The sequence below is a fragment of the Typopeltis vanoorti genome, chromosome 6 (genome assembly GCF_054136105.1).
Source record: "Typopeltis vanoorti isolate ZY-2024b chromosome 6, IOZ_Tvanoo_1.0, whole genome shotgun sequence".
NCBI lineage: Eukaryota > Metazoa > Arthropoda > Arachnida > Uropygi > Thelyphonidae > Typopeltis > Typopeltis vanoorti.
In genome coordinates, this window is record NC_143554.1 from 12,667,717 (window position 1) to 12,692,950 (window position 25,234).

General features: G+C 34.8%; 1 protein-coding gene across 1 annotated transcript in view; it reads right to left on the minus strand.

The window, feature by feature from the left end:
• Positions 1-25,234, minus strand: part of cmet (CENP-meta) — a 370,306-nt gene that overhangs the window by 333,997 nt on the left and 11,075 nt on the right. Inside the window, exons 3-4 of the mRNA XM_090393925.1 lie at positions 14,507-14,596; positions 5,292-5,410 (exon numbers count right to left, since the gene is read on the minus strand). Coding sequence (XP_090250051.1) covers positions 5,292-5,410; positions 14,507-14,596 — 209 coding nt within the window. The remainder of the gene's footprint in view (positions 1-5,291; positions 5,411-14,506; positions 14,597-25,234) is intronic.

The window sequence follows — 25,234 nt, forward strand, 5'->3', positions numbered from 1 at the left end:
CCTGAAAGATGATTTTTTTTCCTTCTGCATACCGGGTCTTTTCTCACAAATGTTTTCGTCTAATCTGGTTAAAAGATCAGAATAATATTCCCCACTTATTGTTTTACCCTTTTCAAGACAATTAATAAACAAAATGCCTTTAGCATCCCAAAACACTGACTTTGACTTGCCGGTTATCCAATACCATATCGTGCACTTGATCAATGATGACTGGTGTTGTTACTTTTTGGACGTCCTTCATGTGGATCATCTTCAAGGCTGGTACGACTATGTTTAAACTCTGCAGCCCATTTCTTAATTGTCAAAAATGAAGGAGAAGAGTGCCCATACACTTTTATGAAATTTGAATGAATTTCTTTTGGCATTAAACCTTCACCGATGCAGTGACCTTTCTTGCTGATGGAACCGACTTTGTCTTCTTTGGCTCTGAACAACCAGCTTCTGTCCACTGTTCTGACTGCTGTTTGGTTCTGGTGTGTAATGGTGAAATCAAGTCTCATCTATAGTAATAAATCGACACACAAAATCAGTTTTATTCCTGTTAAAATGCTCCAAGCACTGTTCACAGATTTTCATGCGAGTGCGTTTTTGATCTGCTGTGAGCAAGCATGGCACCCATCTTGCACAAAGCTTTTTCATTTGCAATTCTTCATGCAAAATATATCTTACACATTCTTTTGAAATGCCTATAGTTTCAGCAATTTCACGCACTTTGACTTGCCAGTTATCCAATACCATATCGTGCACTTGATCAATGATGACTGGTGTTGTTATTTTTTGGATGTCCTTCACATGGATCATCTTCAAGACTGGTACGACTATGTTTAAACTCTGCAGCCCATTACTTAATTGTCGAAAATGAAGGAGAAGAGTGCCCATACACTTTTATGAACTTCGAATGAATTTCTTTTGGCATTAAACCTTCTTTTACAAAGAATTTTATAACTGAACGATACTCAAATTTATCCATTTCAAGGGATACAGACAACACTTTTGCTTCAGACAGATGTATAAAACAAACTGCTTGATAGAATAACTTGCAATTTCACATGGATGCTTATGACAGATGTACCAACTTAGTGGGGGAAAAAAATTGTGCCGACAGTGATGCCATCTATGGTCGAGGCCGAAAACTTTTCAGACCACCCTCGTATATCACTGGTCACCTTAAATTTGGCAGATTCACATTCCCCATATACCACTTTCTGATATATGTCCATTAGACACCCACTTATTCAAGATAATTTATATTCTAATCTCATATTCTCTAGTTGATGCAACAGCCTTTCATGTAGTATACTATCAAATGCCTTAGCAAAGTCTAACAGTATCAATATATCTATTCCCTTTATCCAACTCTGGCATAACATTATTATAAAATACAAACAAATTGCTCAGACGTGACCTTCCTTTAGTAAACCCATGCTGTTCTTTGCAAAGTATATCTTGTTTGTCAGCTCATTTTTGTATGAGAGTTTTTACCAACTTCTCTAAAATCTTTACAATTATTTCAGAGACAGGTGAATAGTAAGACACCTTAGTCTTTGCACCACCCTTGTGCAATGAGATCATCAGGCATTCTTTCCATTACTGTGGAATCTATCCTTAGCTAAGACTCAAATTATAAAAATGTGTCAAGGGCCATAGCCAGTTCGACAGAACATTACTTTAGCACATGTGCCGATATCCCATCCGTCCCAATTTCTGAATTCTTATCCAGATTATGCCACAAGTCTAGAACCTTCTTCTTATGAACATCCAATACTATTAGCATCTAGTCATAGAACTGTGTTACATAAACCAAGTTTGTTGAACTTAATAAAGTGAGCACTCATTGTTTAAACTACTTCATCTGATTCTGATACTAATGTTACATTTTTACTTATCGTTATTTGCTATATATTGTTCTCTACCTTTCTATCTAATATCTTAATATCTTATATTTTATATCCTTCTCTGCCATACATAACCTGGGTTGATACCCTAGGGATATTTCCTCTTCAGAAACTGGCAAATTTATATTTCAACTGCACCAGCCAGCTTCCTATAACAAGAATATAATTCAGGCTCAGGGAAATATTCCTAGGTTTTAGGCATATACGTTAATCTAAATTCACACGCGAGTATATAGATCTTGGTTCCTGGCAGTCGTGACCTAAGATCTAACCTCTGTTATATAATTTTCTAAACTCTTTCCCGCTATTTGGTTTGAATTTTATAAGTGATAGATTGACACCTCGAATTCAGGCAAGACTCAGTTTCAAGTAACAAAACATGTTTATTAATGCTAAATGACAGGTACATTAAATGTTGTATCAAGTTATCAAAACTTCTGAATTTCTAGCTAAGTTAATGTCTTATGCTTATCTATACAAACTGTTCAATACTAATCTGACATTCTCACATAAACTGACATGCAAAATCATGTAATACAAATGGATAATTTAAACAATGTTACACTCAAGTCAAGTTCCTTCATTCACATTTACTTTAGATACACTTCTCAAATCATTTCTCTCTTAGTTACATTTACTCAGTTAACAAAGAGTATTCACTATTTCAATCATATACACGTTAGAGATTTATGATATACAATTCTTTGTCTAATAGAATTGGCTGTAATAATTACTCTATCCTATCAAAGTTCTCTAAAATGTCCTCAGTCTTGCTTTATCAAGACACAAATTCTACCTTCAAACAATCTCAAGATATAAAACAAAAGGGTCTTTACTTTACTTTACCAAATCTCTCCGAAGGTTTATTAGCTGCCACGTGTTGCTCGGGTCATCCTTTGTCTTGTGACTGAGTTGTTCCATTCTCTGCTACCGGACACAAAAATCAAGAAATGGCTGCTGCTACGAGCTTTCTCCACTCGCTCGGGTGGGTCGTTCAGCATTTGGCACCATTCTGCACACGGCCGGCTGTCGTCGACATAGCACCCTCGGCTTGTCCTATCCCCGATCACATGTCGAGAGTCCTCGATCTCCAAAATCTCCGAAGAAAACAGGAAAAAAAGCCTTTGAGCTTGGCACGTATTGCCTTAAAAACCTTTTCTCAGCACCCTCTTTTCTGTATTGTTTTTTGCACGATCCATAGCTTACATCGCCCTTAGGTTGATCCCCCTTGCTTTCCCTCCTTGCTATTAGGTGTTGTTTTCAAGGAAAAGCGCTTACGTCAGTCTTCCCAGTGAGCTACAGCCTTCGGCGTTATGACGGGTACTTGCGGCTTAGAAGTGACCGTCGATCCTATTAGTCATTTCTTACCTAGCGACTTACAATTTTATGGTAGTTTGATAATACATAAATTAAGTCATTATTCCTTTACATGAAATGCTAATCTGACATTATTCTTGATTTTTTTTTTTTTTAAGCTTTCTGTTTTAGAATAAATAAATTCCAATATTTTACACATTCTGATATAAACTCTCACATACAATAATTTAGATGTTTCTCATCTTCTACTGGTAATGAGAAGATGAGTAAGTATTATGCAAATTTCTTTGTTATTTTGTAAAACTTACATGTTGGATCTTGAATGAATAACTTGTCAATAAGTTCTCCATTCAATATCTAACACTAGGGTACCACTGCATTAATTGATGTTATTCTCCCCCATTCATTCTTACTTTTAGTTGCAACATAATGATAACATTCTGTTGGATTGTCTGTACCCTGTGCAACTAATTTATTTTCATACTCCACCTTAGCTTTCTGTACAATAAACTTTTTTTGCCTGCACTTTATAAATTTCATAACTCCCCTCACTTTTATTCTCTTGATATTCGTTCCACATTATCTTCTGATGGATCTCTTGTTTAATGAAATTGCATATCCATTTAACACCCATTCTATTTGTTTTTCAAATTTTAGGGACATATTCAGATACTACATAATTTTGATAGCATATATGGAACTATATTTGCTATCAACTATATTTACACCCTGAAGTTGAATCAGCTATATATAAATTAAAGTTCTAGCATTCTAGTTTTCTTTAATTATTATAATGAAATGAAATAATTAAACTGAAAAAATAACCCACATGCATTTACAGACAAAATATAGAATTATTTACTACATCAACACAATATAAATAAGATGGAATAGATATCTCGCAGAACTGTGCAATGACAAGAGACATCCCAACCTAAGAAAGAAGCAAAAGAATTCTACCAATATCAGAAGAAGTAATGCAGGCAATAAACTGCAAGATGGAAAGGCATCAGGATACTATAATAGACTTCGGGAGAATTCTTTAAAAAAATGACTATGACTTACTTATGGAGATCGTAAACAGCTGAGACTGGTAGTTTCAACGAAGGATAATGGCTACGAATGTGTCTAAAGTCAGGTATTTCAGTATGAAAAAAACTACAGGCTATGTATTACACGGACAGCAGTGCACTGCAAGAAAGAGTTCAAACTAGGTATTAGGAGTGATGGAGCAAGTCAGTTGAAGTGCAAAGGGCATATCACAAAAGCGGACAAATATCTCACAGGATCACTTGAATACTAATATACTGACAAACAAGGATAAGGAAATGAGACATTATACAGAGCAATGTATGTTGTTTTATAATGCTTGATACAAGCACACCTGGACTGTTAGTCATAGATTTCATTATCTGAGTTTCTTGGGATGTGGAAGTGGTGGAGAGAATTCAGAGGTAAATGACCAAAATAGTAATATGGTAACTGGTTTGTGAAATGCTTCCTATAAGAACAAAATGAATAGCTGAAAAGAGTAAGATATGAAACAAAAGTTACTAAAAGGGTTTTAGAGAGTAAAAGAAATTTTTAATACATGCCAGGATGAAAAAGAATAAAGGATCACCCCAAGGATATAAGCATGCAGTCAGCAAGTTACAAGGACTAGATTTCTGCAAGGAGAGTGATAATGAGTGGAACAAGTTGTCAAAGGCAGTCATGAACTTTGTCAGCGAATGATTTAAAGAGAGATATGCTATTCATCATTGTGTCAATAATGGTTAATGATGACTGTGGATATTTCCATAAGTCCTAATAATCATAATGAGATGTGCATCTAGTACAATTTGAAGACATTTTTCACAGAATAATTGCTGCACAGTTCTGTGTTAGTTTTCTCTTTCAAATAACGAAATTTTGTCACATTCGATAAAATTTTGTGAAATGAGAAAAATCAATTAAAATGGTCTATAACTGATTAAAACAATGATTAAAATAAATTCAAGTTTAGAAAAAAATAGTCATTTCTAATAATGCCAGTTATAAGACTAATTATTACAACACCAATTAAAAGTATATACTTGCATTTTCAATGGCATCAAATATACCAGCAATTGTCAGTGGGATAACTCCCCAGTCATTCCCTTCTCCCATCATGGTGTATGTTTTTCCTGATGATGTCTGACCATAAGCAAATATAGTTCCTGAAACAAAAGAAGCATACCAAAACAAGTGAGTGATTATAGACTGAATATATATTACACATTTTTAAAAGTTCTGTACATGTTTTTTAATATCATTACACGCATGCATTAAAAATTATTTGTAAATCATCTATTAAAAAAAAAAAAGCCGATATCATTAAACATAAGACTCGGTCCTCCAAAATCTTTTGAACATCTGTTATATTAATTATTTTCTCTGAGCAGTACTTCATTGGCAATTCTGTTATCAAATTTACTATAGTAATTATCTTATTGTTTTTAATGCTAAAGAAATATGCTTTCTAAGAGTATGCGTATTTAGCAGACTCCAACAAGACAGTGCAAAAATTGTGTGCTGGTTATCATTTTATTACTTTGCAATTGGAGTTGTAATTATTATATAACAGAATCACTGAACATGAAGGCTTATTCATACACCTGCTCCCCCCCCCCCAACATCCTATCCCAGAATGCTATATTTGTCAAATGCCTGAGACTTTTGGAATATAACTCTTCATACGAAAGAGCAAGTATGATTTGGGTGTAACATTCATATAGAAATAAGAATTAGCATATGTTCAGTCAACCCTGTGACAAGCATGTAAGTGTAAATTATCTGCATTCATTAATAACAGCTAACAAAGACAACACATCCAGAAAAATCACGAAATACCAAGTATTCTATATATTCAACTGTACAGGGAACATGGCACAAAAATGTTTCTCCGTTAAGAAGTATTTTTGGTCCATCAATTGTCACTCATTTGGATGAATGAGTGACAATTCTTTGGCTTAATTCTTTGGCCTCTGAATTAAGCCAAAGAATCAATCATTGATTCTTTGGCTTAATGTTTATATCACTGAAGATTTTCATATGAGCAGACGCCAGGAGAACTTTTTGCAGAACTTTTAATGTTCTGCAAAATGTTCATCATCATCAATTCCTGATTTATATATACCCTCAAGGGATGTACAGGATATGGCAGTACTACATGAAAAATTACATCATTACTAACTTCCTATCTACAATTTTCCTCCAAATCAGTCTGTTATCAGATCTTATATTTCTATCAACTAAGGCACTTTGTACAGTATCAATCTACCTATATCTTGATTCTTCCTATGGATCTTTTTCCTGCCAACCTAGCAGAGAAAATTTGTTTTGCTAATCTTTCCTATCGCATTCTGTTTAAGTGACCATAACACCTGAGATTAGTTCTGCTAATGCATTCCTGGATGCTGACAATGTCAAGTTCTTTCCTGATATCCTCGTTTTTAATATGATGTCGATATTGATGCCATCTGTTCACACCCCTAATCTATCTCAGGACTCTCATATCTGCAGTCTCTAGTCTTTGGTCAAGTGTTTTACTTCTAACCCAGTTCTCAGATCCATAAGTTAAAATTGACTTCAATACTATCTTGTAAAAAGCTAATTTAGTGTTTTGGCTAATTTCTCTCTCATTCCATACAAATTTATTCAGTTGACTTCCTACCATACACTCTGTTGATTCTGTTGTCTATTTCAATATTTAATTTACCATCACTAAAAATAGTGCTTAAGTAGCTGAAATGTTTTACTTGTTCCACAGGTTCTCCGTTCACAATGCATTTGACATTTTCAACGATTCTGCCTATTTTCATTCTCTTTGTCTTTTTATTGCTGACCTTCATACCATATCTATTACAACAGTTATTGAATTTAGTCAGAGAATCTTGCAGACTTCTAGCGCATTTATTTAGAAGTATAACATTGTCTGCATAAAGCAAAGAGCTTACATTAACATTTCCAATTTTGATATCACGTTTAATACCACTTTCCTTCATAATGTGATTCATATAGATAATGAATAACAGAGGGGATAATGTACATCCTTGTCTCACACCAGCTTTAACATTAAACCATCTTCCTGTACTTCTTTCAATTCTAACTGCTGACTTACAACTCAAATAATGCCCCATTGACACCATATAACTATAACGTATTGAACAGATTCTCTCTTGGCACGTAGTCATATGCCCTTTCCAGATCTACAAACCTTAAATACAGATCTTTGTTATATTCCCATGATTTCTCAACTATCTGTTGTAAAGTGAAAATCTGATCCTGACAGTCTTTATTTGGCCTGAATCCAGCTTGTTCTTCACCAAGCTTTTCTTCCACAATCCTTCAACCGATTTTCAAGTATACTTGCATAGATCTTATCAGGAACATTCCACAGAGAAATACCTCTGTAATCCTCACATTCAGTTTTATTTCTCTTTTTATATATGGGTAGTGCGAGAGCTCTACTCCAATCATCTGGAATTCGTCCCTCTGTCCAGGCCTTCTGAACTATGCAGTGCAGCCACTATAAGACTTCTATACCTCCACACTTCAGCATTTCTGGTTGAATATCATCTACTCCTGCTGACTTTCCATATTTCAGGCTTTCCATGGCTTTTTCTACTTCAAGTATGGATATGTATTCATGACTGCATGCTGGGTTAGTGTTTTTTACCACTGTGTTGTCATCACTGTTTCGTTTAGCAATTTTTCAATGTTTTTTCTTCATTACTTCATACTTCAAGGATATATTTTTCTCCCGTTTTCATGTCAAATTTATCATCTCTAATTCTTTTTACAGCACTCTTTTCTTCATTTCTGAGCTTCTTCAACAACCACCAGAATATCTTGCCACCTTCTTGATATTTATTTTCTATGTTAACAAAGTCTTCCCATGATTTTTGTTTAGCTAGTTTTACAGTGTTTAGCTTTCTTACATTTGTCTCTGTAGTGTCTAAGAGCACAAGCCGATTTATTTGCCAAGAACTTTTGATATGCTTTCTTCTTTTCATTCACTGACGTTTTAATTCCTCCACCATGGAGTTCTGATTTTTCTATCCTTACAGACAACCTCACCACATGCCTCTCTGGCTGAATCTCCAAAGTTTGGTTGCTGTTCTCAAACTCTCTCATTTTTTCTTTAATCATGTTTGTGTATTTTAGTCTACAGTTCACATCTGAGAGCTGCTTTTTATTCGCTTTAAAACTTTCTTACATGTTATTCTTTTCAATATGAAATTCAATTTTATCCTGCCCAAGACTAAATGGTGATCACTTCCAATTTCAAATCCTCTGTACACTCTGGTGTCGTGCACCAGGGAGAAAACATCACTATCAACAATAACATAGTCAATGAGGATTTTCTTATTCCTTGCCTCTTCTCTCCATGTGAATTTGTGCACATTTTTATGTTGGAACATTGTGTTAGTAATAACCAGTTCATGTCCTGAGCAGAAATCCAACAGGTATTTGCCATTATTATTAGCTTTGTTCTTTTCTCCAAATTTTCCCAAAATATTTTTGTATGTCTGACAATCATTTCCTACTCTGCTATTTAGATCCCCAACAAGGGCCAACTTTTCCTTTTTCATTGTGCGAGTTGCTTTTTCTAAAGAATCAAAAAATTCCTCCACTTCTACCTTAGTAGAACCTTCTGTGGGACCATCGGCACAAGTAAGTCTCATTGTCCAATTCCCCATTCTGATATTTGCCCACATCACCCTACTTGAGACTGCCTGCCATTCAAGAAGATTAGCCTTGTATATTGTGTTGAATACTATGGCTACTCCTTCTTTTCCTTGATTGTCATTGCCTGAATATAACATTTTATATTTATTGCTCAGAAAGATCTACCAGTTTTTGTGTTTTTTGTTTCAGTCACCCCTATTATGTCGATCTGGTACTTATCTAATTCCTCTGCTAGCTCCATTTCTTTGCTATTCAGGCTTCTTATGTTGATAGTACTGATCTTGAATTCTGGTGATGTTGAACTGGGGTTGGTTTTAGGATTTGTTCCAGTAGCTGACTTTTCACCTGTTTTTGCCTGGTTCCCTGGAAAAACAACAGGGGCCATTGTTTAACCAGGCAATGCCTCAGGCGGCATGGAATTCTGTCAGGTAATTGATATTTAAATGACAAATTACATAACTGAAGACTTACTTTACTGGGAGATACATTCATCAGAAGTGTGCTCATCACACCTCTCAAAAAATTCGTGTTATCAAGTCTTTAATTAATAAAGCACATAACATATGCTCCTCTCCCTCAAGCTTACAATAAGAACTTCTCACTATCAAACTTTAATGGAATATAATGGTTACAACCATCATCAAACTGACTCCTATATTCCAACACATCAGGATTCTTCAACAGACTGCAGGTTTCCAATCCCTTATATTTTTCATATATCTGAACCAATTGGTAGAATTTTGAATAAGCATCACCTTTTAACCACATATTTACCTATCAACAAAATTTCTCATCTGTTACAATCTACAAAAGACAAACTGTCACCTTTATCATTAGCTGACATTTACAGGATACCTTATGAATGTAATCTGACATACTTTGGATATACAGGCCGTTTTATGGAAAAATAAATTAGTGAACATCAGTATTATTCTGAATATATGAAACCTCAAAAGTTTAGTATGGCATAACATAGCACTGACACTAAACACAATATCTTGTGGGATGAAGCTCATCTTCTCCATAGAAGCAGTTTTAAATCTTAACACCTTTTCAAAGTAAGTTGTGAAGCCTCTTTACATCAGCCAAATCTGAATAAGAATGACTATCTCACTCTGCCAAAAGTTTGTGAGATTCTCATTTTATGTAACCATTAAAAATATTTTTATTAATTATCATCATTAAATTCCTGACATGCACACTCAGTGGTACATGAAAAGCATTACTAACTTCTTTTCTACAATTTTCCTCCAAATCAATCAGTTACCTGTCAAGACTCCAACATTATATTTCTATCTCCTAAGGCACTTTTTACTGTATGAATCCACCTACATCTTGGTCTTCCTCTGGGTCTTTATTTCTGCCAATCTGGCAGAAAACACTTGTTTTGGTAATCTTTCCTTTCCCATTATTTAAGTGACCATACCTATTGAGATTAGCTCTGCTAAAACATTCCTGGATGCTAAAAATGTCAAGTTCCTTCCTAATATCCTTGTTTTTATTATATTACCATTGATGCCATCTGTTCATGCCCCTAACCTTTCTAAGAAGTCTCATATCTGTGGTCTGATGAAGTGTTTTACTTCTGAACCAGTTCTCACGTGATATATATAACTAATATATAACGTCTTGTATATAACTAATTTAGTGTTTTGGCTAATTTCTCTCTTATTCCATATAAATTTATTCAGTTAACTTCCTACCATACCAACTTTGTTGATTCTGTTGTCTATTTCCATATTTAATTTACCATCTTCACTAAAAATCGTGCCTAAGTAGCTGAAATGTTTTACTTGTTCTATAGGTTCTCCATTCACAATGCAGTTAATATTTTCAATGCTTCTGCCAATTTTCATTGTCTTTGTCTTGTTATTGCTAACCTTCTTACCATATCTATTACAACAGTTATTCAATTTAGTCAGAGAATCTTGCAGACTTTTAGCGGATTTATTTAGAAGTATCCCGCATAAAGCAAAGAGCTGACATTAACATCTCCAATTTTGATATCATATTTAATTCCACTTTCCTCCATAATGCGATCCCTATAGATAATGAATAACAGAGGGGATAATGTACATCCTTGTCTCACACCAGATTTAACATTAAACCATCTTCCTGTACTTCCTTAAATTCTAACTGCTGACTTACAACTCAAATAAAGACTAAGTATTGCTTGATATGATGCCCCATTGACACCATACAACTGTGGCGTATTGAATAGCTTCTCTCTTGGCACCTTGTCATACGCCTTTTCCAATTGACAAAACTTAAATACAGATCTTTGTTATATTCCCATGATTTCTCAACTATTTGTCGTAATGTGAATATCTGATCCTGACAGACTCAAGTTGGCCTGAATCCGGCTTGTTTTTCACCAAGCTTCCCTTCCGCAATCCTTCTCAACCATTTCTCAAGTATACTTGCATAAGTCTTACCAGGAACTCTCAGTAACAAAATACCTCTGTAATTATCATATTCAGTTTTATTTTCCTTTTTATATATGGGTACTATGAGAGCTCTACTCAAACCAATCTTATGGAATTGGTCACTCTGTCCAGGCCATCTGAACTATGCAATGCAGCTACTGCAAGACTTTTATACCTCCATACTTGATCATTTCTAGTTGAATATCATCTACTCCACCTTCCTTTCCACATTTCAGGCTTTTGATGGCTTTTTCTACTTCAAGTATGAATATGTATTCCTGAATGCACGTGTAGTCAGCATTTTTTTTTACCAGTGTGTTTTCACTAATTGTTTCATTTAGCAATTTTTCAAAGTAATTACTCCATACATCCTTGATGTTTGGAGTAAATACAAAAGATATCCTCTATACATAAAGGATATCTTATCTCCAGTTTTCATGTCAGCTTTATCATTTCTAATTCTTTTTACAGCACTTTTCTCCATTTCTGAGCTTCTTCAACAACCTCCAGAATATTATTTATTAATATATTAATTTCTATCACAAGCAACTGTTTTTAATTGATAAACCGATTGCTGTATGTACCTTGTTTTACTGTATCTTGACTTGCTTGTTTCTACATACTGATTTACTGTTACTACACATTGAAACTATGAAATATCTGTACTTTTATTTATCGTGGTTATCATGTAATTTGTTGTTTATAGTTAAACCACAGGTACCTTTAAAAATTAGTAATTAATGTCTGATAAAGTTAAAATTCATGCTAATACAATTAGGAGCTTAAAAAAAACATCAAAATTTTGGTTCAAAAAGAAGTCAAATCAATATTTGAGTTCTTATTTGAACTTTGTATTACAGTAAGATACTGTAATACAATATCTTAATGTATTGCAGCCTCTCTGTTATTATTTTTTTATTTTTTGAAGTCATAACATGGCAAGTATATGGATGAACTGCATATTACATTACAGCTCTTCTAATGACATATTGGGACTTAAAAAAAGCCTTATGCAAGTAACATTTTTGTGTAGCAAGTAGGATTTGTTGAACCCTGTATGTCATACTTGCCAAGAAATCATTACTACTTCACAACTATGCTTATGCCTCGCATAAGCATAGGCATGAAGAAACTCCCCAACTAGTCCACTTGTATATATAGACTAATGACTTCTTAACTGCTTTAGTATCCCATAATGCAGAAACATTATGGGAAGAGTCACTATCCAGACTCAAAAACGGTACTCAGGTGAAATTCTAGGTATAGGGATCAATATATAAAATTAGAAGTAGAATATAATTTATCATGTATAATATACAGTACATTATAATCAACTGAAAAACTTCCCACAACTATCTCTCATCCAGAATATTTAATAATAAAGGTTTTTTTAATACTTGTATAATGGATATATTTGACTTTTGGATGGACTTCAACCTTGGTACTTTCTTTGATCTAACTACCAAATTGATGAGACCCCAATAAAGATCATAACCAGTCTCACACTTCCCATAACATTTTAGCATTATGTTATACTAAGGCAATTGATGGTGAGTCAATAGCCCCTATATGCAAGTAGACCAGCTGAGTTACATTATGATAAACAAGAACATAATTTGTCAGGTATAATATACATTTTAACCAAGTGGAAAAACTTTCCACATGAAAAGACAATGCCATCTGACTTTCATTCAGTTAGTGAATTAAAACAGTTATTAACTTGTTTCAATTATAACTGTCACAAACAGCAGAATTTGGAGTTGTGTACTTCATGCCATCATATTAACAGTAGCCAGTCATAAGTTTGATTTCTCAGTACCACTAACTATGTGTAAACACTGTAGTCTTACTAAAGTGGACATAAGCCACTGAATTCTCTAAAATTGATTCAGAAGGGATAAAAACTGGAACACTTCCAGGACATGAAGTTCAATCATCTTGATGGGAAAAAAATCAACAGACATCCCCATGGGCAAGGTGCATCATGCCATGTAGAATCATGTGTTTGTAGCTGGTAAAATTGGCAGAATATGATGCTCTCAAGTCAGTGCAACTGTGTCTAGGTGTAATGGCTGTGAGAAGGGAACTGATGGAGTTTGAAAGAGGCATTCTGATTGGATGCCATGTTGCAGGTCTATCTGCTCAGCAAATTGTTGACACATTGGGCCATACCAGATCATGATACTATACTAAGATGGAAGTACACGGAGTCAACTGCAAGCGCTACCACCTCAGTGGACAACTGACCACTCAGTGAACATGACCATAGGGTCTACGAAGGATAATATGTAAGAACTGCTCTTCATCAGATGACATGTTGAATGCAACATGGCCATCAACTGGAACATGAATCTGCACAAAAATTCAGAGCTGAGGCTCACAACATGAATTTCATGGTAGGACTGCAACACACAAGCCCCACATTACTGGAACCAACATGCGGAGTCATCGTCAGTGGTGAACAGAGCATGTACAGTGAGACATGGAAGCTTGGAAAGTGCGTATGGAGTGACCAAGCACACTAACACTCTACTAAACAGATGGACATGTGTGGATGTGGCAGGTGAATGTCTCTTACCAGAGTGCATAACTCCAACTATGAAATTCAGAGGTGGAGGTGTGATGGTATGGTTCTGTTTTCCTGGTTTGGCCTTGGATCGCTTTCATCATCCCATGTAGTTCTTAATTATGTCTTCTTCTCCATTCATCTGTTGGGTTTTCTCTTACAGGTCCAAAGATTTTTCTGAGATCTGCAAACATTGAGGCATACAAATATGGAAATATTAAAATAACAGTCAAACAAGATATCAACAAGAAGAATAATTTTGAGTATAGTAACGAAGTATCACATTAAAGCACAGATTAAGACAATTTTGTATTTTATCTATCACTTCAATTTTGTATTTTGAACTGCAACAAGACATAGCTTGTATGCAGTTCAAAATATACATCACTGAAATACAACAGCAAAAATTAGGTAGTACCCAATGAGAACAAGAGAAATGTCTTGGAGATGACGAACAGCAAAAAAAAGTCCAGGTGGTGAATCTAGAATAAGTGAAAATTTGCAATCTGATTTAAGAAATGCACCATGGACAGGATTTGCTGACACGATTCATTATTCAACATGTCATAAAAATAATTATTAACACTTACCATTAAAACCTTGCATTACTGAATCCAAAATTGGTTTACAAACTTCTTCGTATACAGAAGTGTTGTCCTCATGCATATCAAAAACACGATCTGAAATTGTTAAAAATGACTTAAGAATCTAAACAGATTGTACACACAGAATATAACAAACTTACAAGCTGTAACAAACAATATGCATCCATGCATGCATACACAGAATAATCTTTCATTATGCAAAACATACGTACAGAATTCATAAATTAGGAATTAAATATTCAAAATAATGAATAATTTTCCCACAATCTTCTGTTGTTACATATCTTCTAGTCATTTCCAACTTTTGGTGATCTTGTGAATGCAGGCTCTCACTCAACCTCTTGTTTCTTCTTTCAGCTGTCCATCTAACCATTTATTGTCTTCCTTCCCATCTTGTGCTTTAAACTTCCACAATATAACTGTTTTCCAATATTTGTCTGATAGTATAAAATGTCTAAAGTATATTAACTTCCGTTCAGCAATCAATGCCTCAAGGGTCATTGTTTTTATACTCCTTAAAACCTTATCATTCAATTCTTTAAATCCATGGGATCCTTATAAGCTTCACCACATTCATAAATCAAATGAATCAATTTCCTTCCTTTCTTCTTAATGATCCAGCTTTCATATCCAGACATCATCAATGGAAAGACCACTGCTTTAACAATTCTAACATGCCATTCGTAATTTTTGTCAAGTTTAACATGCCTTTCTCTACCCCCCCCATGCCTTTAGAGCTATCCTCCTTTTAATCTCACCTCCACAATGACTATTTCTTATTCTTGACCCCAGTAAATCAATCATAACCTTCATCCACCTCTATGATATCTCTTTCAATCATAAATTCACCCAAACTGCCAGAAACCATCACTTCTGTTTCAATGATAATTAAATTAATCAGCCTTCTCTCCCACCCAAACAAAAAGAATTAACCATTTCAGATCATCCCCAGTTTTTGTCATGAGGGTTGTACTATCTGCATATCTTAAATCATTTATTTCATACCAAATTTTTGGTCAGGGAATCCTGCAGACTTTTCCTGGATTTATTTAGGAGCATAACATCATCTGCATAATGTAAAGAGCAAAGATTAACATGTCCAATTTTGATATCAGGTTCAATACTGCTTTCCTTCATAATGTTATTGATAAAGATGATGAATAACAGTGGAGATAATGTACATCTGTATCTCCTTCAATTCTAATACATTGATATAATATCCCATTTACACCATATAATTGGAGTGTTTTGAACAGCTTTCCTCTTGGTACCTTGTCATATGCCTTTTCTAGATCTACAAAAATTAAATATAGTTCCTTGTTATATTCCCATGATTTCTCAACTATTTTTCTCAAAGTCATCCTGACAACTTCTATTTGGCATGAACCCAGCTTGTTCTTCTCCAAGACGTTTCTCAAGAATACTTGCATAAATATTAACAGAAACATTCAGTATAAAAATTCCTCTGTAATTCTCGCATTCAGCTTTATTTCCTTTTTTCTATAGATGGGTATTATGAGCACTTTATTCCAATCATCTGGAATTCAACCCCCCTCTGACCAGACCTTCTGAATTATGCAGACTGTAAAACTTCTATACCTCCAGATTTTAGCACTTCTGATTGCATTTCATCCATTCCAGCTGCCTTCCCATATTTCAAGTTTGTGTTAGCTTTTCTACTTCAAGGAAAGACATACATTCCAGATGGCAATCCCATCGAGTGTTTTCTATTACCATGCTGTCACTGCTTGTTTCATTTAGCAATCAAATTAATTACTTTATACATCAAGAATACCTTTATCCTCAGTTTTCATGTTCCCTTTATGATCTCTAATTCCTTTTATAGTACTCTTTCCTCCATTTCTGAGCTTTTTCGATAGCCTCCAGAATACTTCCTGATATTTATTTTTAATGTTCTTACCACAGTCTTTACCTATTTGGTTCTTACCTATTTGGTTCAGAATCCAACATGATCTTCCACTAAAGTGGAAGATCATGTTGGATTCTGAACCAAATAATAATTACTCTAATCTCTACATAATCAGAATCCAACACCTCCATCCTGAATGACAATGCAATTAAGAGTGAATCGTGGGAACAGTGACAGGAATAGGACCTGTAAGATGGAGCAAGGTCATGAAAATAGTTACGGAAGCCAATCAAGTAGGCCAAAATGACGTATTTACCAATAAACGGATGTTTGTGGTTCCTGCCCGAGATTGCGAGATTGCAGTCTCGCAATCTCGCAATCTGGAGATGGAGCAAGGTCATGAAAATAGTTACGGAGGCCAATCAAGTAGGCCAAAATGACGTATTTACCAATAAACATATTTTTGTGGTTCCTGCCTGAGATTGCAACGCGTGCACAGTTCTTATTTACTTATACTTACACGTATTCGATCCCAGTTCTCATTTTTGTGCATCGACATACAAGTGAGCGTTAATGTTCTAAAATTCATCAACATACATATTATAATTCAATCGTTATTCATTCACGAAACTTCTCTATGTTGAAGAGGTGAGCAGGGCTGGTAGTAAGGTAGTAATACAGTAATACCAGTGATATTAATACCAGTAGTTTATTAATATCACTAGTAATACCAGTGATATTACTAGTGATAGTAATAGTAGTAAAAGTAATATAATAATATATACTATATTATACATACAATAGACACTGTAACTATAAAATAAACAATCTAAAAACTCACATAAGCATCTTTTTTGCTTATCCTATTATAATTATATAATAGTAAAATAGAGGGGGATCGATAAAAAGTCAAGTAACTCTTGAAGAGGTCGACGGTCAAAGAAGTTTGGCGACCCCAGCTCTAGACTGAATAAATCAATATTTTCTTCAGGGTTTGCCAATGAATCTCCAAGGTGTGGTTCTTGTTTTCAAATTCTTTCAGTTTTTCTTGAATAATGTTTATGTACTTGAGTCTAAAGTTCACATCTGATAGCTGTTCAACTTTGATTCATTTCAAAATTTTCTTGCACACCCATCTTTTCAATATGAAGTCCAATTTTATCCTGCTCAACACTAAATGGTGATCACTTCTTATTTCAAATTCTCTGTATACTATTGTGTCTTTAACTAATAGTAAAACATTGCTTTCAACAATACCATAATCAATGAGACTTTTCTTATTCCTTGCATCTTTTCTCCATGTGAATTTGTGGACATTTTTATGTTGGAACAGGGTGTTAGTAATAACTAATTCATGTCCTAAGCAGAAATCTACTTACCATTATTATCAGCTTTGTTGTTCTTTTTCTCTAAATTTTCCCAAAACATTCTTGTCTGGCAATCCTTTCCTACTCTGCTGTTTAGATCTCCAACTATTAGTCTTTACTATTACTATTAGTCTTTAACTAATAGTAAAACATTGCTTTCAACAATACCATAATGAATGAGACTTTTCTTATTCCTTGCATCTTTTCTCCATGTGAATTTGTGGTTATTTTTATGTTGGAACATGGTGTTAGTAATAACTAATTCATGTCCCAAGCAGAAATCTACTTACCATTATTATCAGCTTTGTTGTTCTTTTTCTCTAAATTTTCCCAAAACATTCTTGTCTGGCAATCCTTTCCTACTCTGCTGTTTAGATCTCCAACAAGGACCAATATTTCCTTTTTCATTGTGTCAATTGCCTTTTCTAATGCCTTGAAAAATTCCTCCACTTCTTCCTTAATAGAACCTTCTGTGGGAGCATAAGAACAAATAAGTCTCATTGTCCAGTTTCTTATTCTAATATTAGTCCACATGACTCTACTTGAAATTGCCTGCCATTCAACAAGATCATCCTCATATTTAGTACTTAATATTATAGCTACTCCTTTTCCCTGAGTGTTATTTCCTGAATATAACATCTTGTATTTGTTGCTTAGAAAGATATCACATATTTTTGTCTTCTTTCAGTAACATCTATTATGTCGATCTGGTATTTATCCATTTTTTTCTGCTGGTACACTCTTTTCCATTGATGCTTCTTATGTTGATGGTGCCAATCTTGATCTCCACTGATGTTCAGTTGGAGTTTGTTCCAGTAGCTGACTTTTTGCTGTCCACCCTGGTTCCCGGATTAAAACAATAGGGACCTTGTTTATCCAGGCAACGCATCCAGCTTGCATGAAATTCCATCATGTTGTACTATCATATTGAGTTATGGTTTAAGCCAATAAGAATACAATTTGTCAGCTAAATCCCAAATTACCAGTCCATACTTATTAATTCAGTATCCAGGTTACCCAACAGGATGCACCACTAGAAAGTGAGGATTGTACATCAGGTCAGAAGCCCTGGTCAATTCTCTGCATTCCCCAAAAGGCCATGTGGGATCTAGTCCCAGTTATCCAGCCTTGATCCTTAAGCACCCCTAGTGGCAAAATGTTAAAATGTCGAGTCAGACAAAGAAGAGCCATGTGAACTTTTTTTTTTGAAAGGACCGAGTGTATAAGTCAAAAGTTATGGGAAAATTCAGGTAAGAATACAGAAGAGAAATATCAAGGTTGCAAAATATTCTGAAAAAACTACTGAAATGAAAGAAAAAGGAATCTCAGAGAATCAAAATTTAACATAAGGATATTCTGAAAGTAAGTACTTTGAAAGATGATTAAATGAGATAAGCAATTAGTAAATACTTAAGGTTAAAAAAAAAAAATAAACACTAATGAAACCTGAAAAGGCAGGTATCATAAGATATCTGATCAGAAATGCTCAAATATGGAGTTATGTTTCAGAATGGCTGCAGTGCATAATTCAGGTCTAGCAAAAAGGCCAAATTCCAGATGACTAGTCTCAGCATTTATCTATTAAAAAAAGTAAAGAAAAGTAAATATGAAAATTATTTCATATTTTCATATTTACATATGAAATTTCCATACTGAATAATCCCAGTAAGATTGATCTTAAACATACTTGAAGAGGTTAAGAAAAATTATAGAAGATACATGAGATAGCTTCATGCCAAATGCAGATGTTCAGAAACATTCTTTATGACAAATAGTAGAGACATCATAAGAATCCAAGGATCTGGATTAAAGTCTCTGCAGATATGGAAAAGGTGCCAAGAAAAATCATTATCAAATTCCTAACATGTACCTTCAAGGGATGTACAAGATATAGTACTACATGAAAAATTTACATCATTACTAACTTCCTATCTACAATTTTCCTCCAAATCAATCTGTTACCTGTCAAGACTCCAAATTATCAGATCTTATATTTCTATCTTCTAAGGCATATTTTACCATATCAATCCACCTACATCTTGATTCTTATTCTGGGTCTTTTTCCTGCCAACCTGATAGAGAACACTTGTTTTACTAATCTTTCTTCTAACATTCTGTTTAAGTGACCATAACACCTGAGATTAGCTCTGCTAATGCATTCCTGGAAGCTGACAATGTCAAGTTCTTTCCTGATATCCTCGTTTTTAATATGATATTGACATTGATGTCATCTGCGGTCTCTAGTCTTTGATCAAGTGTTTTACTTCTAAACCAGCTCTCAGATTCAAAAGTAAAAACTGGTTTCTACTTTTGAATCTGAGAGCTGTTGAATAGACCTTGAATAGGAAATAGACAACAGAATCAACATACCAGGTTTGTTGATTCTGTTGTCTATTTTCATATTTAATTTATCATCTTGGGGGGGGGGGGGAAGTCCTACCACACCTCCACGTGGCCCTCCCTGGACCATTGAAGCTCTTGACCAAATTTCTTATGGTCCAATTTCAAGATGACTAACGTGGCAACGGCATCCAATTTTCTAATGAAGTCAACTAACCCAATACTGAACTGACACCCACTCACATCTTTGCCTGTCCAGCAATTGCAGCAGCCTTGCAAGAAATGGATCCTAATCCTGAATAACAGCTCTATACAAGCAGAATCATAGGTGGCCAGGCCAGTGTAGGGAGCACACAGAGGCATCTAAGGCTCTTCAAAGGACAAGACAACAACAATTTACCATCTCCACTAAAAATCTTGCCTAAGTAGCTGAAATGTTTTACTTGTTCCATAGGTTCTCCATTCACAATGCAGTTGATATTTTCAATTTTTCTGCCTATTTTCATTGTCTTTTTAATGCTAACCTTCATACCGTATCTATTACAACAGTTATTCAATTTAGTCAGGGAATCTTACCGACTTGTAGATTTATTTAGTAGTATAACATCATCTACATAAAGCAAAGATCTGAGATTAACATTTCCAATTTTGATATCAAGTTTAATACCACTTTCCTTCATGATGTGATCTATATAGATAATGAATAACAGAGAGTATAATGTACATCCTTGTCTGACACCAGATTTAACATTAAACCACCTTCCTGTACTTCCTTCAATTCTAACTGCTAACAACTCAAATAAAGACTACGAATTGCTTGATAGAATGCACCATTGACACCATAGAACTGTAGCGTTTTGAATAGCTTCTCTCTCTCTTGGCAGCTTGCCATATGCCTTTTCCAGATCTACAAAACTTAAATACAGACCTTTGTTATATTCCCATGATTTCTCAACTATTTGTCGTAAAGTGAAAATCTGATCCTGACAGCCTCCATTTGGCCTGAATCCAGCTCATTCTTCAGCAAGCTTCCCTTCTCAACCATTTCTCAAGTACAGGCAGCCCTCAGTTTACGCCTCAATTCCGTTCCTGAAAAAACGAGCGTAAACCAAACCCAATTTTAATGGGAGGTATGAAGTTATGTTCAGCCCAGTCAAAAAATATGCACATGAAGTATGTGTAATATTATTATATTTATAGCTTTGATAATACATACATATATATTTGTTAAAATAAAATTATTAATAATGAAAACAAAACAAAATTATATACAAAAAAATGAAACTTTGAAAAGATATTACATATTTCTATGTTGAAGTTCCTGGTTTCGGATCACCTGCATTTTTTTTAAAAGTATCCAGTATTAACTGCCTAGATTTTCTTTTTCTTTCTTTAAGGAGTTCAGTATAAGGTCAAATAGATGCAATTACACTCCTTTTTATGTTCGCACTCCGTTCCCAATCGTTGTCCATTTCGCAGAGTTCATCAGTCAATGTCTCTATGCTTGCAAGAATATGCTGTAAATCAGCTGTTTTCATATCTCTCAGAGGATCTTCTTCATTTTCTTTCTCCTCCTTTGGATGTTGACTTAATTGTTCAGCTAATTCTTTTAAGTCTTCATTGGAAAGTGGTTTATCATGGCTCTCTAAGACTTCTGTCATATCTTCAGCTGTAATATCGTACAATCCCACCTCTCGCACAAGCTTGGTAACATCTTCAATAACATTCTCCTCTTGCTCTAATTCCTCGAAGTCATGCATAAATGCTGGAAGAAATTTTTGTCATGCTCCTTTTAAACACTTCGTTGACACGTCGTTCCAAGCTGCCCTGATGCTATTAATGCCCTTCAAAATATTGAATGACCGCCAAGTCTTTAATAGTTTTTCCTGAAGTGTCCAAGACTCTTACCATTTCCATAAATGTTATACGGAGGTAATAGACTTTGAAGATTGATATAATCCCCTGATCCATTGGTTGCAAAAGCGATGTGTTTGGGGCATGTAAACAACCTCGACATCCAATGGCGTTCTTACTTCAGCAAGGTTTTGTGGCTGTCCAGGGGTATTATCCAAGAGAAGCAATGCCTTGGCTGGCAAATCATTTTCTTTACAGAAGTGAAGCACGGTAGGACAAAAATAGTTTGTGTACAATCTATAAAAACGTCTTGTGTAACCCAAGCTTTCTTGTTTCATTTCCAATAGACTGGCAGCATGGCTTTTAGACCCTTGAAGGCACGTGGCGTCTTTGAATGGCACACCAACATTGGTTTAAGATTCAAAGTTCCGGAGACATTTGCACCCAACAAAAGCGTAAGTCTATCTTTTGCAGCTTTAAAACCTGGAGCGGAATGTTCTTCACAGGAAATGAAGGTGTGTGATGGCAATTTTTTCCAGTAGAGCCAAGTCTCATTCTTTTTCAAGAGTGTAGAACAAGTTCCTTGTTCTACACAGTCTTGAAATTCTTTGGGAAAAGCAGCCGCTACCACAACATCTGCACTTGCTGCCTCACCACATAATTTGACACTGTGGCACTTACTTTGAGACTTAAATCTCATGAACCAACCTTTACTTCCTAAAAATGTTTCTTTGCATCCATCTGTCTTTTTAAGATCCTCAAAAATTGTTTTTGCTTTCTCAGTTATAACAACCTGCATCAGAGGAATGTTTTTCTGATTCAAGTCATCCACCCATAATGATAATTTTTACATTTTTTTCATGAAGTTTACCCCTGCTATAATGTACATGTTTTGCATTTAGTGCTGCCGTAGATTGTTGCGCAGACTGTTTTATTCTATCTGCATTTTTCATAATTGTAGTAACAGTTGATGGAGGTAAGTTCACACTTCTATAGACATTAGCACGTCTGCCCATCTTCCATTCTTCGAATCACCTCCATCTTCTTTTCAAGTGCAACTGATTTCCGTGCCTTCTTAACACCAGGTTCTGCTAATTTTCCTGCACTTCTATTATCAGACATGGTATGTAATTGCGTACTTTATCAATTTAAATAAGTATGTACATAAAAAAAATTAAATATAACAATTAGGTAGATTCAACATAAAAACTAAGTTTGATACATATATGTCGTAGTAGCTTGGTAAACACTCAAACACTAGAGTGCCTGCTAGTATTGTTTCTCAGTCAACCACACTACATTAAGAAAGCAAGCGCAGATAACTGGCATTATTGTGAATTGCCATAAATTGAACAGGCGTAAACCGAGGGCTGCCTGTATATACTTGCATAAATCTTACCAGGAACACTCAGTAGAGAAATACCTCTGTAATTCTCACTTTCAGTTTTATTTCCCTTTTTATAAATGGGTACTATGAGAGCTCTACTCCAATCATTGAGAATTCGTCCCTCTGTCCAGGCTTTCTGAACTATGCAGTGCAGCCACTGTAAGACTCTTATACCACCATACTTCAGCATTTCTGGTTGAATATCATCTACTCCTGCTGCCTTTCCACATTTCAAGCCTTTGATGGTGCGACTTCAAGTATGGATATGTATTCCTGACTGTATGCCTGTTGAGTGTTTTTTACCACTGTGCTATCACTGCTGGTTTCATTTAGCAATTTTTCAAAGTAATTACTCCATACTTCAAGGATATCTTTTTCTCCTGTTTTCATGTCACCTTTATCATCTCTAACTCCTTTTACAGCACTCTTTCCTCCATTTCTAAGCTTCTTCAATAACCTCTAGAATATCTTACCACCTTCTTGATATTTATTTTCTATGTTCTTGCCAAAGTCCTCTCATGACTTTTGTTTAGCTAGTTTTACACAGTATTTAGCTTTCTTACATTTGTCTCTGTATTCTCTAAGAGCAAAAGCTGACTTATTTGCCAGGAACTTTTGATATGCTTTCTTCTTTTCCTTCACTGCCTCTTTAACTTCCTGTGTCCACCATGAAGTTCTGATTTTTCTGTTCTTCCAGAAAACCTCATCACATGCCTCTCTGGCTGAATCAATCAATGTTCTTTCAGGACTTGCCACCGAATCTCCAAAGTTTGATTCCTGTTTGGTTCCTACCAAGATATAAACTATTCAAAATCTTGCAATTATATGGTGCAAATGTGGCACTGGTACACAGTAGTGCAAACAGAAAGATGCAGCCTATTCTTAAGTTATGTCAGCAGTTAGAAAGATGGGAGTACATGAAGATGTCACCAAATTAGATGCAGGATAAGAGTTCTCACTCTTTCTCTCTCTCTCCACCATTATTTATCATCTGTACAGATCATACAAAAAAGGAAAGGGACATATCAAATGTTTAATATCAAAATTCTGATATTAAACATTTCTTCACTTCATGCTTATGTTATACTCCAAAATAAATCTAGGACTAACTAAACTGAATAACTGCTGTAACAAATTTGGTATGAAAATAAGCACTAAAGAGACAAACCACAAAAATTAACAGGAAGAAAATATCAGATGCATTCTCAAATGAAGAATCTATAAATCAAATAGTTAGGCCCAATTTTCAATAAAGGTTGCAAATTCAATATGGAAATAGACAAGAGAATAAGAAAAGCTGGTATGACAGGGAGCTAGTTGAATATATTTGAATGGAAGAGATACAATCAGATAAACTGAACAGTATAGAAGAAAAGTTTAAACCAATTTTAACTTATGGATGTAAAAAGAAGAAATAGTAATAAAAACAAGTGATGAACTAGAGACCACAGATATGAGTTATCAGAAAAAATTAGACAAGCGAACAGATCATATTAAAAATGAAGGTATTAAAAGGAAAATGGTGCTGTTAGTATTCAAAGACGTGCAAGCCAGTATAATCTAAGTTTGATGCTATGATAGCAGGGAAACGATTTAAAGGAGGATCAAGAGCTAGATAGGCTGATGAAGTTAGTAGTGCCATGGAAGACCAAAGTAGAATCATCATAAATAAGTTAATTCTGCAAGAAGACTGTTGATCTAGGTACACTTCATTATGCAGTATTATCATAATATTCTATACATCCCCATGATGATATATTGACTAAATGATGATAGTGATAAACTGTTAAATTTATTTCATGACATTTTGAAGCAGAAATACATTGTAGCATATATTATCAAAGTAGAATACCACACCTTTGATTACCTGTTAGTGTAACTCAATGTGTGCACCA